The 20490-nt window shown below is 38.7% G+C and overlaps 1 protein-coding gene across 10 annotated transcripts in view; it reads right to left on the bottom strand.

The window, feature by feature from the left end:
• ppfibp1b (PPFIA binding protein 1b) overlaps positions 1-20260 on the bottom strand; it is a 28967-nt gene extending 8707 nt beyond the window's left edge. For 4 of the 10 annotated variants that reach the window (XM_078795237.1, XM_078795307.1, XM_058076190.2 and 1 more), the window contains exons 1-14: positions 20086-20260; positions 13305-13386; positions 11936-12141; positions 11021-11110; positions 10821-10934; positions 10597-10728; positions 7906-7998; positions 5416-5508; positions 3792-3909; positions 3600-3632; positions 2878-2939; positions 1336-1420; positions 921-1051; positions 253-350 (exon numbers count right to left, since the gene is read on the bottom strand). In XM_078795237.1, coding sequence (XP_078651363.1) covers positions 253-350; positions 921-1051; positions 1336-1420; positions 2878-2939; positions 3600-3632; positions 3792-3909; positions 5416-5508; positions 7906-7998; positions 10597-10728; positions 10821-10934; positions 11021-11110; positions 11936-12141; positions 13305-13368 — 1319 coding nt within the window. In that variant the 5' untranslated portion in view covers positions 13369-13386; positions 20086-20260. The remainder of the gene's footprint in view (positions 1-252; positions 351-920; positions 1052-1335; positions 1421-2877; positions 2940-3599; positions 3633-3791; positions 3910-5415; positions 5509-7905; positions 7999-10596; positions 10729-10820; positions 10935-11020; positions 11111-11935; positions 12142-13304; positions 13387-20085) is intronic. The other 6 variants (XM_078795277.1, XM_078795456.1, XM_078795372.1 and 3 more) reach the window with 3 other exon arrangements.
• Between the last annotated feature and the right edge of the window lie 230 nt (positions 20261-20490).

Below are 20490 nucleotides of genomic sequence, written 5' to 3'. Positions count from 1 at the left end.
CACTTCCACACGGATAGGGAGGATAACTATTAACAGTTATTTAACCTTTAACATGAACATTAATCAAACGTAATATTTTTTTCTGGGTACATGATATCATACAGCATTCATATCAAACCCGCGCGGGGGTGCACTAACATTAAACTTTCATATCAAGGCGGGGGCCTCAAACTAGTGTCCGGCGGGCCACATTTGGCCAGCGGGCCGCGTGTTTGAGACCCCTGATGTAGGGGACATCTTAACATCTTTCACCTTTCCACATGTGTTGCTGCAGACTCTGAATGTTGCTCAGTCTCAGCAGGCCTGGGCGAGGGGGAGCCATCGTCACTCAGCCCATTGAAGAGCTCCATCTACACGCCAACGTCAAAATAAACACAAAACACAGACACACACACTGTTAGGTAGTGTGCACTGCCTGTGAATGTTGCCTTCAAGGGCCTCCAGCATAGACTGCACAAGAAATGATTTAGTTAATTGGCTGTCAACACCTTAATGCTAATTTGAAATGAGTGATGTGTGTGTGAGACATTTGTGTCTAACTGATCGTGTTAAAGTTCAATCCGATTTGACGTTCTGGTTATATCCTTCACAAGATGCTACATTGGTGGAGCCCAGTGGAGGTTGTAATGGTTTACATTTGAATGTTCAACATGACCTGCGCACGAAAACTACTCAGACCTTGTGGGATATTGTGAGTAAGTCATCTGACACATGTAAACAGGAAGTACTTAGTGCTTAGTCCAGGGTTGATAAATCCACAGCCATCAAGGTAACGCAATATGCAATTTAGTCTCATAATGTCAATTAAGAAATTATTATTTCTACAATAGGGGTGCACCTTTTGCGAAATAGAAGAGTTAGCTTACACAAAAAAACACATTTGTTCGTATTAACATTTACTTATAATATAATACACAAACCTCATCTCCGTTCCTCCTTTGCACATCAACGTCTGTAAGCTCATCTTTGTCCACAGACACATGGCTGGCTGATGAGCACGAAGTGGAACCATCAGCGTGACTCTCCACATGCTCACTGTCTTTCGGTTTCTCTGTTGTAGATAATGACAAACAGAAATGACAGAAATGTGATTTATTTGGTATTGGAACCTCTCCATCATGCTACTGATCATCTGAAGACATCAAATACAGTAGTAACTAAACAATAAACGGAGGATTTTATAAGAAGCCTCCTGACTGAGGCGTATAAAAGTCAAAAAAAAAAAAAAAACACAAATGAGGACCCTCAACTGAGACTCACTCAATCTCGGGTTATAGTAATGGCAACACAAGTGTTGCATTCAACACTGCTCTCTATTATAAAAAGATATCCAACCTTTTTTCCCTTGCACTGACATGACCATGTCCTGAACCTTCTTGTACCTCAGCAGTGATTGCTTCAGTTCCTCGATCTTAAGGTCCTGCAAACAGAGAGAGAGATGAACAAACACAAATGGAGAGCATATATGACCTTATTAAAGCTTATTAATTCCTACCCCTCCATCTGGTACTTTTACAATCAGTAACTGTTACATTTGTTCACTTCCTGCTTTCCTAATATAGTTAAAAAAAATGTATTTTTTTTTTTTTTTGGAGGTCATATGACCATCCAATGATATAATGGGTATCATAGTAAGTGTCAATATAGTGATATATATAGCACATCATGACTGGTTCAAGACTCTTCATCCTTGTATTTAGCAAACATCAACTGCTTGTATTGTTTCTTGAATTGGCTCATCGTTGTGCATTGTTTGAGGGTCTTACTCAATCCATTCCATAGTTTGATTCCACATACTGAAATGCTATGGCTTTTTAACGTAGTCCTAGCATATAAGTGTTTCAAATGTAGTTCTTCCCTGAGATCATATTTCTCCTCTCTTGTAGAGAAGTATTGGATGACATTTTTAGCTAATTGGTTATTTTTAGCCTTATGCATTATTTTAGCTGTTTGAAGATGAACTATATCAGCAAGTTGAAGTATTTGTGATTTTAGAAATAAGGAGTTAGTATGTTCTCTGTAGGCGGCATGATGAATTATCCTTACTGACCTTTTTTTGCAGTACATTTAGCGAGTGAAGATTGCTTTTATAGTTATTACCCCATATTTCCACACAATAAGTAAGATATGGTAGAACCAGAGAGCAATAAAGAGTGTGGAGTGATTTCTGATTGAGAACAAATTGAAATATTTCTGTCCACCTTATGTTGTATATTTGTAATATGAGGTTTCCAGCTCATATTTTCATCTATTGTGATCCCCAGAAATGTATTTTCCTTCACCCGTTCAATGTCCACACCGATGTCACTTCTTTCAACCAAAGCACACCATAATTATCATGACATGCTATCAATGAATGTTATTATTGTGTCATGATTCCTGGAATGAGTTCTGGTCGCGACATCACAGCCAAGATGGGGTCAACTGAGAAAACTAGCCCGGAAGGGCGTGTCAAAATCACGACTTCATTTCACTTCTACTTCATAGTTCATCGATGACAGTAGTAAGATAATTTTTTTAGCGTAATGCAAATGTGCAATATTTCCATCACTGCCTCTGTTACTACCTCAATCATATTGATTTATTTAACAACCCAATACAATACACTCATATGTGACTTTACTCATCTGTATACACCAGTCATTATTTGCACTTTGACCCATTTATCATTGCACTAAAATTAATATATCTGCAATATGTCTGCTCCTTCATATGCTCCTGTGCAATACTATGTGTATATTTTGGATATCTTGTATATATCTAGTTAAATTGTCTTTTTTACTCTACTTTTACATGCTTTCCAATCTCGTTGTACATCTCGTATAATGACAATAAAGGCCATTCCATTCCATTTAAAAGGCAAACGATAATATATACCTTCTCTTCATTGGCTGCCATTAGCGTTTCCACTGCCTTCTTCATTCTCTGCACTTCCACATCTGGTGAGCAACAACAATTGTTAGACACGTGGAAGTCAGCAGTTTCTGGGTGGGCGATCAGCTGGAACACAGGATTAAATAGCTGACAAAAAGAATAACTCATTAGTGACGTTACGTCAGTATGTTTTTAAGGTGAATGTAATTTTCATCACCGTGGGTGCATCTTTAGAATAAAATGGTATGAGCCAAACAATAAATGCAATGTATTTCACCACATAATACAATTATCATTGTTTTTTTTAGATGCACCTGTATGTGTGTTTTAGGCTTGTGAAGTTGCATTAAATATGGAGACATTCATAACAACAGTAGTTAGCACTGGTGTAAGCAGGGGATGTTTTAGAGGAGTTTGGGGTGGTGCGACATCGGGGCTGCAGGAGTTGAGGCAGAGGGTTGAGTGAACAGCATGAAAAGGTTACAAACACAATTCATTCCTCATTCCCATCAAAACCACAAAGCAAGTAGTCCTTGTTGCTGTACTAGCTTACATGTTAAAAAAAAAACACACTGTGGATGACGTTGGTTTGGTTCGGTTTAGGCAGATATTAGGACTCTGATGGACAAATATGGACAAGCAGAGTACACACGGCTCATGCTCGTTCATGCAAATAGAAGACGAGATGGGTGCGATTATAAAAACGGAAGCATAGACCCTCTTACGTTTTTCTTTCAGCCTCTTTCTAAGGGTTTCATCTGGGTGAGAGAATAAAACAGAACATCTGCAGTCAATGGCGACTTCTATATAAGAAAGTCGTCCACCGTCGTAGCGATTCAACACCGGCGTCGTTAACATGGAAGTTCACGTGTCATGTATGTAATCACGTTGAATACGACTGAACCATTTTTCCCCACCTTTCTCTGTAACATCTGCATTGCTGGAGGCCATGGTTTTGAAGCCGGTCTCTTCCTGAAGTGTGTTCATCTCGCCGTCTTTGCCGTCCAGCTGTTTCCTTAGAATGGCGAGCTCCTCCTATCAAACACAAGACACGTGCTGAGGACATTTTATATACAAAGGCTAGTATACCAACACCAACGGCACACTACAAAATAAGGATCGACTGATACATCGGCCGGCTGATATTTGCGTTTTTTTACTTGAATCGGTATCGGCCGATACGTGCGTGGGTTCGCCGATGTATTTTTCCGCCGCATGATTTACAGACAAGCATCCGATAGGTAATTGGTTATTTTTAGCCTTATGCATTATTTTAGCTGTTTGACGATGAACTACAGTAAACCTCGGATATATCGGACTCGGATATATCGGAAATTCGCTCACAACGGACATATAAAAAAGAACCGATTTTTCTGTAATGCATTTGTAATGGATTTTTTATAACGGATTTCGCCTATTTCGGACAAAATCTCCAGTCCCGTTCCAATTTCCCTCGCATATATCGGATGGCCGCATCGTGTCTTTCTCCTGGCTCCAGATTTAGGACAAATATAAAAGTGAGTGACGTCAATAATACTAGCACAGCAGTGAATGAGATCTTAACCTCACTATTGGAAATAACGTAGGCCTGACGGGCGTAACAGGGCCTAGCTTAATTAACAATTTGTTATGCTCCAATAAAGTCCAATAAAGTTAAATTCTCATTACCTTACGTCTCTTTTCATTGCCCAGTCCAGGTACATTGGAAACATAGTCAAGGAAGTGCCTTTTTATAACGGATAAAATCCGATTTACGCATATACCGGATATAAATCCGATATATGCGTAAAACGGACATTTTCCGGTATACGCATATAACGGATTTCGCTTATATCGGACAAAACCAGTGGGAACAATTGAATCCGATATATCCGAGGTATACTGTATATCAGCAAGTTGAAGTATTTGTGATTTTAGAAATAAGGAGTTAGTATGTTCTCTGTAGGCGGCATTATGAATTATCCTTACTGACCTTTTTTTGCAGTACATTTAGCGAGTGAAGATTGCTTTTATAGTTATTAGGCCATATTTCCACACAATAAGTAAAGATATGGTAGAAATTTTGGCCATCGGCTAAGGGTGATGGAAAAAAAATCGGTATAAAAAAAAAAAACACAACATATCGGTCGATCCCTACTACAAACCACAACATCAAATAGTTCATAGATGCAGATGTGGCGTGCTGTGAAGGTGTGTATATGTGAGGTGGTTGGTAAGCACAGAGTAACCATGGCTAAGGGAAAAACCAATTCATTCAGGGACACATCACAAAAGCAAATATCGTAGGATCAGAGCAGGAATCAGGCACAAAAAAACAAAACTTAAGCAAGGGATCTGTGTTTAATTGCCGTCTGAATTTCTACTTGTACTTTCTGTAAATGTTGGGTTAAAAGGGTTAAAGCTCAAAAGAAAGGCTGCAAGGTCACTGAAACTGTTTTGACATCCTTAAAAATAAAAACAGAGGAGGAGCCGAAGGAAGGGAGAGGCCAAACCTATAATGATACAGCAGACACAACAGTTGATTCCTGAGAAACGCCAAACCTTCAGAGCCAGCAGTTTGTGCTCCTTCCTCTGTTTCTCATACTGCATCTGGCCCATTTTGATTTTCTGGCTAGAAAGCTTTGCCATTAACGACTAGCGGTAGAGAAAGAAAGTCAAGACAATGAGAGAAAATGTGAAAGAAAGACAATAGTATTTGGACACATGCTCTTTAATTTAATTATTTCTCAAGGGAGGTGCCCTTTTAAAACAGCTTAAATCCTAATTACATGTTTATTTTTCAAAGACATTTCAGGCAATACTATGCTTCCACCTTTGTGGGAACGGTTCAGGAAATCCAACATGTTCCAGTAAGTTTGCGGTTCAGTGCACAAAAGGTCCAGAAAGGCATGCTCGCACGAGGTTTGGTTTGAAGAACGCCCTCACCTTAAAACACCAGAAGAGCCCTTTCATCTAACATTAGTGACCGCTGACCTTAACATCGCTTTGAATGGACGCCATTTCCCGCATGAATGCAAACATCTTGTTTGCCCAGAAAAGTTGAAACACTTCTTACAAAGAGGGACCGACGGTCTCTGTATTAGGGATGGAAACTATAAATCAATGTATTGAATGTATGATTAACAACGCCCCAATCGTTGAATTTAAACAGGGCTCGACATTAAAAACAAAAATGACTTGCCCAATGGGGAAACCTTAAGGTGAGAACTACTTGCCCGAAATTGCCCCATGTAAAATGAAAAAAAAAAAAACTGCCATAATGATATCATCTAATTTTCATCAGTTTTTGCTGTTTTCCTTCAGAAGTTGTTGAAAAATTAGACGATCTCTGATTGGTCGATCGCGAACAAGAACGGGTGTGGGTTGAACGCGGACTGTGGCCTAAATAAATGATTCTGATTGGTTCATTTCAAGATTTGCAAGGATTGGTTTGCAAATTACCACCGGAATTACGCAGTCCGTGTTTTACCAACACCCAACAAGAACCGCTTTAAAAAAAAAAAAAAAAAAAACTCTTGGCAGTATGACATGCCAAAGTGCACTTGCCCGACGGGAATATCACTGATTGGATTTACTTGCCCCGAATTTTGTTTTAACTTGCCCCGGGCCATCGGTACATCGTTATTGTCGAGCCCTATTAAAGATAAGATAAGATAAGATATGCCTGTATTCGTCCCTCAGTGGGGAAATTTGTATTGCACAGCAGCAAGAGCACAGAATCAGTTAAGCAGTACAAAATACACAATGTAGAAAAACAAACAATATAAACAACCCAAGTATTAACAAAATCAACAGTTTTTCCCCAGAGTTATATACAATACAGTATGTAGATAATATGAAACGAATGAGATATATGACTATGTCTATATACACTGAGATCTTGCTAAGTGAGTTAATAATTATGAAGTAATAATACTTCACATAGAACTTAGTATATTGCATTTAGAGCCCTTAATATTGCACATGGAGGTTGATCAGATATTGCACAGTGAATGGAGTCTGGAGTAACTATACTGACTATAATTATAGGTTACCACATGTTTTGTCTGGTATCAGGCCAGGTATCATGCCCCCCAAGTGCCAGTATCAGTACCTTCGGTCTTGGGCTGATACTGACACTTTGGGGGCATGATACCTGGCCTGATACCAGACAAACCATGTGATGATCTTATTATCACATAGTATTTAATCATGATCTTATTATCATGCACTATTTAATCAAAAGACCATTTTGTTTATTACATGTATTATATCTAATCAATTGCAAAAATATTTCAACAATAATATTTTATCAACAGTCTTATCTTATCAATGTCTGACAATTAAAGTTCCATTAATCAAGTTTGGGTTTTTTGGTGACTGGAGAAGCACTAGGCACTAAGCACTCGTGTGCTGTTCTCTGATTGGTTGTTTCACGGGCATGATACCAGAGCAGACAGCTACGGGGGCTGATACTGGACATGGTTAAACTCTATATTTTATCAGTATCACTGCCCTGGGCTTTGACACAGTATCATTTCGGCCTTTTTCGGCGTATCATTCATGGGCGCTTTCTAGGGTACAGGGCCAATTAATACTGTAGTATGTGATAAAAGCAAGTATTACACAGATGTACATAGTGGTGTAGAAGTCTATTGGGAACAGTGCTGATAGATCTTATACCAAATTGTCAAAGTTGCATAGTATAGTCTGATTATTTTAGGCAGTGTTTACACATGTAATTGGGTAGGACCCTCCAATGCAGACCAAAATGTATAAATACACCATGCACAGTCGTGGTATGGTTGGATTTGCATCCACACTGCTGACAATAAAAAAATGAATAAAACAATAAACAATAAAAAAAATGCATGAAGATAATCTGATCGAGACACACCCTCCATGTGGAAATCTACTGTACCTTGAAGTGATGGAATATGACAGACCTTAAATTATGTTTTACTTGGAATGGTACAGTAACGGGAATTAGGAAGTACAAGCCAATGAAAAGCAAACGCGAGTCGAGAATAGTTTGCATTTAAAACAACTTACCTTTGTTGTTTTAAGTTTCTTTTCATATTGTTGCTTTTCACTCTCGTGCTCCGTCAGTCTGTACCGCAGTTCGTTAATTTCCAGAATCAAATCCTGAAATAGGAGGAAACTCAACTTCAATAGAAACCAGAGAAGTACAAACGCTTAACAAGCAGATTGTGTAGAAATTGCGAAATGTTCCACATTACTAGTAGCTGTTCAATATAATATGTTGTATTATCACATACTACAATATTAATTGTCCCTGTACCCTAGAAACCGCCCATGAATGATACGGGAAAAGGCCGAAATGATACTGCAGTGATACTGATAAAATATAGAGTTTAACCATGTCCAGTATCAGCCCCCGTAGCTGTCCACTCAGAGCGTGCTGCTCTGGTATCGTGCTCGTGAAACAACCAATCAGAGAACAGCACACGAGTGCTTAGTGCCTAGTGCTTCTGCGGTCACCAAAAAACCCAAACTTGATTAATGGAACTTTAATTGTCAGACATTGATAAGATAAGACTGTTGATAAAATCTTATTTTTGAAATATTTTTGCAATTGTTGTGTTTACACTGTTTAGATATAATACATGTAATAAACTGAACATTTTCTGGAAACAAAATGGTCTTTTGATTAAATAGTATGTGATAATAAGCTCATGATTAAATAGTATGTGATAATAAGATCATCACATGGTTTGTCTGCCCAGTATCATGCCCACCCAAGTGCCAATATACAGTGAAGAAAATAAGTATTTGAACACCCTGCTATTTTGCTATTTCTCCCACTTAGAAATCATGGAGGGGTCTGAAATTTTCATCGTAGGTGCATGTCCACTGTGAGAGAGATAAACTAAAAAGAAAAATCCAGAAATCACAATGCATGATTTTTTAACAATTTATTTGTGTGATACAGCTGCAAATAAGTATTTGAACACCTGAGAAAATGAATGTTAATATTTGGTACAGTAGCCTTTGTTTGCTATTACAGAGGTCAAACGTTTCCTGTAGTTTTTCACCAGGTTTGCACACACTGCAGGAGGGATCTTGGCCCACTCCTCCACACAGATCTTCTCTAGATCAGTCAGGTTTCTGGGCTGTCGCTGAGAAACACAGAGTTTGAGCTCCCTCCAAAGATTTTCGATTGGGTTCAGGTCTGGAGACTGGCTGGGCCATGCTAGAACCTTGATATGCTTCTTACGGAGCCACTCCTTGGTTTTCCTGGCTGTGTGCTTCGGGTCGTTGTCGTGTTGGAAGACCCAGCCACGACCCATCTTCAATGCTCTGACAGAGGGAAGGGGGTTGTTCCCCAAAATCTCACAATACACGGCCCCAGTCATCCTCTCTTTAATGCAGTGCACTCGTCCTGTCCCATGTGCAGAAAAACACCCCCAAAGCATGATGCTACCACCCCCATGCTTCACAGTAGGGATGGTGTTCTTCGGATTGTACTCTTCATTCTTCTTCCTCCAAACACGCTTATTGGAATTATGACCAAAAAGTTCTATTTTGGTCTCATCTGACCATAAAACTTTCTCCCATGACTCCTCTGTATCATCCAAATGGTCATATGCAAACTTAAGACGGGCCTTGACATGTGCTGGTTTAAGCAGGGGAACCTTTCGTGCCATGCATGATTTCACATCATGACGTCTTAGTGTATTACCTACAGTAACCTTGGAAACGGTGGTCCCAGCTCTTTTCAGGTCATTGACCAAGTCCTGTCGTGTAGTTCTGGGCTGATTCCTCACCTTTCTTAGAATCATTGAGACCCCACGAGGTGATATCTTGCATGGGGCTCCACTCCGATTGAGATTGACCGTCATGTTTAGCTTCTTCCATTTTCTAATGATAGCTCCAACAGTGGACCTTTTTTCACCAAGCTGCTTGGTAATTGCTCCGTAGCCCTTTCCAGCCTTGTGGAGGTGTACAATTTTGTCTCTGGTGTCTTTGGACAGCTCTTTGGTCTTCGCCATGTTACAAGTTAAAGTCTTACTGATTGTATGGGGTGGACAGGTGTCTTTATGCAGCTAACGACCTCAAACAGGTGCATCTGATTCAGGATGATACATGGAGTGCAGGTGGACTTCTAATGGGCAGACTAACAGGTCTTTCAGGGTCAGAATTCTAGATGATACACAGGTGTTCAAATACTTATTTGCAGCTGTATCACACAAATAAATTGTTAAAAAATCATGCATTGTGATTTCTGGATTTTTCTTTTTAGTTTTCTCTCTCACAGTGGACATGCACCTACGATGAAAATTTCAGACCCCTCCATGATTTCTAAGTGGGAGAAATAGCAAAATAGCAGGGTGTTCAAATACTTATTTTCTTCACTGTAAGCCTGATACTGACATTTGGGGGCCTGATACCTGGCCTGATACCAGACAAACCATGTGATAACCTATAAATATCAACAGTTTCATTGCATTCATTCTGATAACCGTATTGCTAAAATCAAATGCACCACATCCCTTGTTTTGGGAATGTTGGCATTTTCCTGAGGTTAGCATGCAGCTGCTTTGAAACTTTGAAAAAAAGCTGTTCCTCTCCCACACAGGTGCCAACATGAATCAATGTCTATTTGGTGTGTGTGTGTGGGTGGGGGGTGGCTGAGCGTGTGTGTGTGTGTTTTGGGGGTCGGGATAGGGGAGTTGCAAAAGAACTCAAAAGCACACAAAGACTTCTCCTGTCTAAGCATACCTCACTGTCCCGAAATCTTTCATCAAATTCCAGTCTCTCTTTCTCCAAAGAATTCTGCTTCAACTTTAAATTGGATAATTCCGATATCAGCTCCAGCTTCTGGGTCTCCAGAGCTGTTCGGCACAGAAGCTCCTACAAAAGAAAAATGAAGACGGATATGAGGAAAAGTAAAAATACCGGTAAGTATAACGAGGATATAAAAATAACGACAGCATAAATGTAACCTGTTGTAGCATCTCCTCAGTGGCGTTGAGCTTTTCCCTGTGTTCATCCAAACACAAATCCAGGTCCCGAATCTTCTCTCCCTGAGCCTCCACCTGGTCTGTAAGCACACTCACCTGCTTGCAGACGGGATATCACTTATTAAAATGATTTAAAAAGGAAAAAAATGTGTATTTGTGGACTTTGTGAGCTCAGATCAGACCTGAAGAACCAGGGACTCCTTATCACTTTCTAGCCGGGTAAGCCTCTCCTGGTAGTGGTCACCCCCACCCACAGAGATGTGTCCATTGGGCTACAGGGAGAGAAATGGTGATGGTTTTATTTTATTTGAACATGCATCAGATTACAATTGAATGCATCACATAATCAGGTCACAGTTCCACATGTCCAAAAGGAGTAGGAAGAAGCAAAGCTTATTAAATCCTACCCCTCCATCTGGTACTTTTACAATCAGTAACTGTTACATTTGTTCACTTCCTGCTTTCTGATATAATTACATTTAATTTTTTTTTAATTTAATGTATTTTTTATTTTTGTCACATACCGACGTAGGAGGTGATATGACCATCCAATGACATAATGTGTACCATAGTAAGTGTCAATATAGTGATATATATAGCACATCATGACTGGTTCAAGACTCTTCATCCTTGTCCACGTCTTTCCCAGGCACGAAATTTACATTCCCCAACAAGTCAGTTTCTTGTGACAAAAGACAAAACCGTTATCTCGCATTCCTGTGGAGCTCCACAAATGGGGCAGTCATGTTTCCACTTAGCAAATAATGTGGTTGTCGAATTCATTAATTAATGTCTGTCTGCCTTTTTGCAATAACGGACCTTGGCAGCACTTTTAAGCAAGATGTGCTAAGGCAAATAAACAACATTGGGTTTTAAATGGGTTTCCAACAAGTGGTGGGATATACTTAATAAAGTGGAAAATTAACATAAATCTGAAAATTATCATGCATCCTGTCGGAAAATATGACATCACCATGAAGTATAAGCACAATAATTAGAGACGTTTTTTTTACAGTGTTTCTAGATGTAAGGGACTAAATTCCACTGAGACGACGCAACTGAGACAAAAATACATTTTGTGGCTAAGAGGCTCTCACCAGGCGACCCTGTAGCCACTCGACTAGATTTTCGGCGGTGGAGTCAGGGATCTGGCAGCGGAGACTGTTTCTTCCCTCGTTGTCCAGCAACTCCAGGATACCTCGAAGGTCTTCCAGAAGGTGAAGAGCACGCAAGTTGCCCATGAAAGGAGAGCTGGGTGACTGACAGTCAAACAATCCATTGGAGTAGTCGAGAGCCTTGGAGCCTGGAGGTGTTGAGAAGGAAGTTGAATACCCAGTGGAAGAGTACAGTTTTAAACCGCTTGCTGTTCTTTATAGAGCTCAATAATAATCAATAAGCATATATTGTTAATGTTTAACCTTTTGAAATATTGAATTCTTGTACTGATGTTGTCAATTGCAATCCTGTTATGTGTTGTTATGTGATGCCCTAAGCACAACGACATCAGTTCCTTCACTGATTCACAATACAGCATCACTCGTGAACATGAATATAAAGATACACAACATATATAAGAGACACAATAAAACATGACTGCTCATCTCTCTGAAAATAAAATGGAGCTCGGCAGATGTGCTCTCCAGGAGCACTTATGGCAGGGGTCTCAAACACGCGGCCCGCGGGCCAAAATGTGGCCCGCAGGACACTAGTTTGAGGCCCCCGCCTTGATATGAAAGTTTAATGTTAGTGCGGCCCGCGCAAGTTTGATATGAATGCTGTATGGTATCATGTACCCAGAAAAAAATATTACATTTGATTAATGTTCATGTTAAAGGTTAAACAACTGTTAATAGTTATACTCCCTATCCGTGTGGAAGTGGTAAGTTTTTGGCTATTTAAGTTTAAAGGAAATAACTTGAAGGCTACCGTTTAGGTCTCTAGCTCTCTAGTTTGCGAGTTAGCATGTGTCTCAATACCCTGCAGTTGCGCAATATGTTGTAAATAAAAAGAGTATAAATGTGACTATAGTCGTGTTTTGTCATGTCTACAGGGCTCTAATAATGCTTTGTTCATTTTAATCTGAAAAAATAATTTGTCTACCCACCAACTATATATGGTTTCTTAAGTTTTTATTATTTGCCGTTTTATTGTTATTATTATATTTATTTATTTATTACTGATTGATTTTCTTTATTCTTAATTTGTTGATTTATTTTTCATCTTATTTTGTGTAGAAAAAAAAGTAAGATATTTGAGAACAGTGGAATGTTTTATCAGAGCTTTTATTGTAGAAAATCGAAACCAAAGCAAAGTTTATTCATTTTTCTGTTTTTAATAAATGCGTTTTTTTTGTAAAACCTGATGCGGCCCAGTCTCACCCAGACCCTAGCTCCAGTGGCCCCCAAGTAAATTGAGTTTGAGACCCCTGACTTATGGTGATATACACATTGTGGATACAAAGATTACCTGCTATAATGCCATCCATCTGCTCAAGAGCAGCTGCCAACATGTCGCTGGCATCCGCCATCATCTTCAGTCACTGATAAATCTAAGGGGGAGAAAAAAAAATCATAAATTGAATTATTTTTCTGTAATTGAATGGGAATATTCTGGCTCTTCTCTGGAGAGACAAAAACAGCAAAAAATATGCTGAGCATCTTGAATAGAACAGTCGCCACTTGAACTGAAAGTCAAGATGCATTTCAATGTCCCAGTCGTGAACATTTGCCAGCAAAAGCATAGCGGTCCGATTATTATGGCTTATCAAAAGGCTGAATAGTAGGCCCATGCAGGGACCAACACAACACACATGCACTGGACTCATTAGCATGCATGCACATTTCCATCTCTTTGGGAACACTGCAGCTATTTATACCCAATTCTGACGACATTTTATACTGGTTTCTGACACATATACAGTACACCATTCAATTGGCTGCTTCACATGCTGGGAGTGTCCAACACTGGGACACATTTTCAAACTTTATGGAAACCACCCACAGACCTAACGCTGTTATTTCAGCATTCCTGTGGATAACTTTTCCACTTTATGTAAAAATAAGCATCCACTAAAAAAAAATTGAGAGTTGTGAACCAGTACATAGTCAGTACCAGTACAATAGTGATGCCTTTCATTTAAGTCCATTTTATTGATACAGACTATTTTGGGTGTGTACTTATTTTACCACCATATTAACATGTTAGTATGGTGTGTGCGCTTGCACATACCGTCATGGAAAAAATGATTCAGTTTCATGTAGTGATGACAACAAAAATAGGTCATAAGAGGTTATTTTGGGCCGTATAAAAAAATAATAAAATCTGGAAGTTGCTAGATTAAAGCTATTTTTGTTATAATAATCGTATTTGTCCATAGAAATGTACCTTTAGTTGTACCAGGCATTAAAATGGATCAGTTAACTCAGTGGTTCCCAGACTTTTTTTTTGCAGCACCCCCCCTTTTGGAGATTAAATTATGAGAAAAAAAAATAACACATGGTAATAGTTTTATTTCATTTGAACATGCATCAGATTACAATTGAATGCATCACATAATCAGTTCACAGTTCCACATGTCCAAAAGGAGTAGGAAGAAGCAAAGCTTATTAAATCCTACCCCTCCATCTGGTACTTTTATACAATCAGTAACTGTTTCATTTGTTCACTTCCTGCTTTCCTAATATAGCAGCAACAAGCTTGCAATATTAAATCAACTGTATCATCATTCAATCGTAACATTTTCCAGAGTAGCAAAAATCTACCTTAAGATCAGATGCCAACAAACTTTGAATACACCAAAACAAAATTTGAGATGGTATTTTAAGAATCATGACAACATAAGTGGGGGGGGGGGGGTGTCTTACACAAGACGGCAAAAATGCTTCAAATACAAGACCAGACGCGCTCATCAGACAGACAGCTGTTGATGCGTCAGTCCCCACTTAATAAGTGTAAAGACCTTTTGTGTGTGCATCATCATGTGCAGTGGCGCACAAAGAAAACCTAAATTACAGGGAATCCCACTTTGCCCTTAGTTCCTGGAATACCCCCCCAACACAAAAACTAACACTGTCATTACTAGGGGTGTGTATTGGCAAGAATCTGGCGATACGATACGATATATCACGATACTGTTAACAAGGCGATATTTCAGAAATGAACCTTTGCCGTGTCTGCACTTGAATAAATACCATATACAGCAGGGGTCTCAAACACGCAGCCCGCGGGCCAAATGTGGCCCGCAGGACACTAGTTTGAGGCCCCCACCTTGATATGAAAGTTTAATGTTAGTGCGGCCCGCGCAAGTTTGATATGGATGCTGTTATGTACCCAGAAAAAATTATTATGTTTGATTAATGTTCATGTTAAAGGTTAAATAACTGTTAATAGTTATCCTCCCTATCCGTGTGGAAGTGGTAAGTTTTTGGCTATTTAAGTTTAAAGGAAATAACTTGAAGGCTACCGTTTAGGTCGCTAGCTCTCTAGTTTGCGAGTTAGCATGTGTCTCAAGACCCTGCAGTTGCGCAATATGTTGTAAATAAAAAGAGTATAAATGAGACTATAGTCGTGTTTTGTCATGTCTACAGGGCTCTAATAATGCTTTGTTCATTTTAATCTGAAAAAAATAATTTGTCTACCCACCAACTATATGTGGTTTCTTAAGTTTTTATTATTTGCCGTTTTATTATTATTATTATATTTATTTATTTATTACTGATTGATTGATTTTCTTTATTCTTGATTTGTTATTTATTTTTCATCTTATTTTGTGTAGAAAAATAAAAAGTAAGATATTTTAGAACAGTGGAATGTTTTATCAGAGCTTTTCTTGTAGAAAATTGGAACCAAAACGAAGTTTTTAAATTTTTTTTGTTTTTAATAAACGCGTTTTTTTTGGTTTTTTTTGGAAAACCTGATGCGGCCCAGTCTCACCCAGACCCAAGCTCCAGTGGCCCCCAAGTAAATTGAGTTTGAGACCCCTGATATACAGTCTATGATAAAAGCCTAAAAATATCCATATCATACTTTTTAATATCGATACAGTATCATGGAACGAAGTATCGCGATATATCACCGAAACAATATTTTCTTACACCACTAGCCATTACTACGAACAAGAACCAGTACCAGTACTCGTTCCGTTCCACCCCTAGTAAATATCCCATCTGTGCACGCCGCCTATAAAAGGAGACATCTCTTAAAGTCTGAATATGCAGGCATCTCAAAAACAAAGTCCTTCTGTCTGTGTCTCTGCTAGTCGCTCTAAGAGCCGCCATAACACAGAGAGCATCATTGTTACTGCTAGCAGGGTGTTTTGACTCAAGGGTAGGGGAAAAGTAACGCAACACTACACACGGTATGTGAAATAACCCTTTGCGTTCCTTTACTCAGATCCAGAGTGCTTCCAAACAAACCCATCGGACATCATTTCTAAAGACATGCAAAGAGAGAGAGAGAGCGATAACAAACAAATGAAAGAGTTGACCACTATAATGGCCTTTCAAGTCCATCAGCGATGGTTCCTTCAGGCAGAGAGCAGCCCTGCCAGCATCGAACACACAAGACAGCTCAAGTATTCCTTTTGTCTAAAGGAAAGCTTCAATCTGTGTGTGACACTGGCTGCCTCTGCACAAATAAAAACAAAAAAACAATAGCTTTAGGGCCCCCTGTCTCGCAGCAGACGTGATTCTTACTGACACACAGCTGGGGATCAAACACTGAAAACAAAACAGTCTAACCAGAGAGGAATTTTACTTTTTCCCATAAATCATGCAGACGTCAATGTGCCACTGGTCTTTAAGAATTAGGAAATAAGAATTTAGGTTTCACTACATAAGAATTTAGGAATAACGTTCAAATTTACTTGGCCCACTAAAACTTCAGACATACGGTATTTAAAGGCTACGCTAGGCTATTTTAAAGCGACCTGCTTGGGATGTAGTCTACTAATCTCGATTAGCTGTTAGTTTGATCCCTGTCACCTTGGTGTTGCGCAAGACACAGTGTCCTGATTTGCTCATTATGGCCGCATACACACGCACAGTGAAAGGCGGCTCGACGTCCACCACAATCAGAACGAGTGCCGTGCACAACAGACAGTCTATATCAGGGGTCTTAAACTCAATTTACCTGGGGCCCACTGGAGCTAGGGTTTGGGTGAGGCTGGGCCGCATCAGGTTTTCCAAAAAAAAAACAAAAAAAAAACGCATTTATTAAAAACAAAAAATTAAAAAAAAACTTAGCTTTGGTTCCAATTTTCTACAATAAAAGCTCTGATAAAACATTCCACTGTTCTCAAATATCTTTTTTATTTTTCTACACAAAATAAGATGAAAAATAAATAAACAAATCAAGAATAAAATAAAAAAATAAAATGAACAAAGCATTATTAGAGCCCTGTAGACATGACAAAACACGACTATAGTCACATTTATACTCTTTTTATTTACAACATATTGCGCAACTGCAGGGGTCTTGAGACACATGCTAACTTGCAAACTAGAGAGCTAGCGACCTAAACGGTAGCCTTCAAGTTATTTCCTTTAAACTTAAATAGCCAAAAACTTACCACTTCCACACGGATAGGGAGTATAACTATTAACAGTTATTTAACCTTTAACATGAACATTAATCAAACGTAATAATTTTTTCTGGGTACATGATACCATACAGCATCCATATCAAACTTGCGCGGGCCGCACTAACATTAAACTTTCATATCAAGGCGGGGGCCTCAAACTAGTGTAATGCGGGCCACATTTGGCCTGTGGGCCGAGTGTTTGAGAAACCTGGTCTATATCTATTATATTTGGTATTTTTAGTGCAACTCATCACAACACTAACAATACTGTCTTGCATTTACCATTGAGTTGTATTGTTGCATTTGCTAAATACCGATCGCCTGCTCTGAGAATAACCTCCTATTTCCAAGCTGACTGTGTCATCACTAATTTTATACAAGCAATCGCCAAATTATATGGCAGGGTGGAGATGAAATTTGAAAAAGGAAACAAACGCACAAGGCAACTATGTTAACTATGTTATGTAAATACACCGGCTAAAGATAGGAAATGAGTTCTGTCGTTATTTTCGAATTCCATGTGATTAAAATCTTCTAAAATGTCCCCCGCCTGTATGGATGCCGAAGGTCTTAGCAGTCAGTTGTTTAAGTTGGATAGAAGAACACATTCTTTACATTCAAACCACTCCGCTTGACTCATTTGAACACGACTCTCTCGAATAGCAGGGATCTACTGAACAGATTAAATTAAATGTCAATAGACTCAGTTGACTCATTTGTCTCGTAAAGTTGATTAATATCAACAATTATGCCTCAATTTGTGTATATTTTCCGAGTAGCGTGCAATAGGGCGCATGACTTGTCACGTTATTAATACACTGCATGAGTGCAACTACATTTTTTTATGTATTTTTATTACAAAACGTCCTTGTTAGCATCCTATTAGCTTGCCACTACATGGTCAGCTCCTTTAAATGTCATCACCGGTTGACTCTGTTATTATTAGACTCCTTATTGTCATTTCTTTTTAACTAGAAATCAATAGAAAAACTAAATAATCCATGTCAAAAACATGTCACGCTCGCACACAACACAATACATTTATTTCTAAAAATCACAAATACTTAAACTTGCTGATATAGTTAATCTTCAAACAGCAAAAATAATGCATAAGGCTAAAAATAACCAATTACCTAAAAATGTCATCCAATACTTCTCTACAAGAGAGGAGAAATATGATCTCAGGGAAGAACTACATTTGAAACACTTATATGCTAGGACTACGTTAAAAAGCCATAGCATTTCAGTATGTGGAATCAAACTATGGAATGGATTGAGTAAGACCCTCAACTAATGCACAACGATGAGGCAATTCAAGAAACAATACAAGCAGTTGATGTTTGCTAAATACAAGGATGAAGAGTCTTGAACCAGTCATGATGTGCTATATATATCACTATATTGACACTTACTATGGTACCCATTATGTCATTGTATCATCATATTACCTTGTACTGCGGTACATGACAAAAAAAAAAAAAAAATTACGAAAGCAGGAAGTGAACAAATGTAACAGTTACTGATTGTAAAAGTACCAGATGGAGGGGTAGGATTTAATAAGCTTTTGGACATGTGGAACTGTGAACTGATTATGTGATGCATTCAATTGTAATCTGATGCATGTTCAAATGAAATTAAACCATTACCATTATGCATTTCATAATAAAAAGTCAAAGGACGGTCAGGGCGAGTTGACTCTCTGCCCTGGCTGGCGAGGCTCGCTGGGTGACGTGGAGAGTGAGGTGGAAGAATCTTGGTGTAAAATGACAAGTGTTTCTTTGTGATGTAGCTCATTAAATGAACTAAAATATGAAAATTAGAAATGACATTACATTTTTTCCCACTATCAATGGTCTATATATAGTATATTTGCAGTCCAACCAAAAATAACTATTGAGGAAAAGTCACACCCTTAAGAGACTTATCTGCACCTACGCTCCAGATGTTGCTGAAAATCAAAGTTTTAGAATCATAGTGGTTTGTTGATGTTACCATTACATAATTCATAACAATTATACTCTATCCACAGTGGAAACAACAACAATAAAACAAACAATAAAACAAGTGATGAACAGATGAAGTAATGTGCCAAAAACGCTAATAGAATATAGAGGAGTGGGTGCTGGCAACAAATTGTAATTAGTCATGATTAATATCTGGATTAACGCACGTGTATGTAGGGTATTGCACGTGGCTATTGCAGTGTTAACAAGTACAGTATTATTGCCATTTCCCTGTTGTACAAGCTAGTCTAGTTTTAGTTAGTTAGTAGTCTACTGTAATCTGGTTCATCAACAAGCCTTTAAAACCCCCTCCAGACGAAGACAAACACACTGTACCATAAAATGGTGTCCATTGTGATGGATTAGACGTTTTAAGTTACATTGTGAATATACACGGAAATTAAACGGTGTTAAAACGCAACGAGTCAAATATAAACGTTGTTGCTATTGCTAGCCAACTCAACTCGACCTCTTTTGGATACCGTTATTACAATCTCAGTTTGGAAAGAAAAAAAGAGTGACAAAGAGACATTCCAGTGGTTATACGACGTGGAAAACGAGCCACAAAAGCCAACTGTGTCTCAGATTTTTTCTTTTTTTTTTTAAAAAACACGAAAGTTTAACGTAGAACTTAACTCGCTACAAAAATAACAAAGTCACTTACCGAAACCCTCGACGGAATATTTCACCTTTGCTGTTAGTCTACCCGTTTCAGTGACTCCCAAAAGTCGAGATTTCCTCTTTTGTGAACTTCTACGTGTCCACCAGTGAAGCTACGGGTCCACATCGCTACGCCATGATGTCTCTCTGACAAGACGAATGTGACGTCACAGCGGGAGAATCCCACCCTTGTAAACCGCCTGGATTTCTTGGTGCGTTTAAATACAACAGCCAAAGTAGGACAGGGAAGTTTCTTTTCCGGAATTAATTAATAATTGGAGTTAATTCACATGTGACATGCCGGTAGTCTTGATAAAACATTAGAATTATTCAAAAATAAAATAAATAATTTAAACATAAAATAAATATTAGGAAGAGACAAGCGACATCCAGTGGTCATGTATAATAA

Source organism: Doryrhamphus excisus, linkage group LG1 (assembly GCF_037039965.1).
Source record: "Doryrhamphus excisus strain RoL-2023G ecotype Guam linkage group LG1, RoL_Dexc_Guam_v1.1, whole genome shotgun sequence".
Taxonomy (NCBI): domain Eukaryota; kingdom Metazoa; phylum Chordata; class Actinopteri; order Syngnathiformes; family Syngnathidae; genus Doryrhamphus; species Doryrhamphus excisus.
This window is presented reverse-complemented; position numbering and strand designations above follow the sequence as displayed.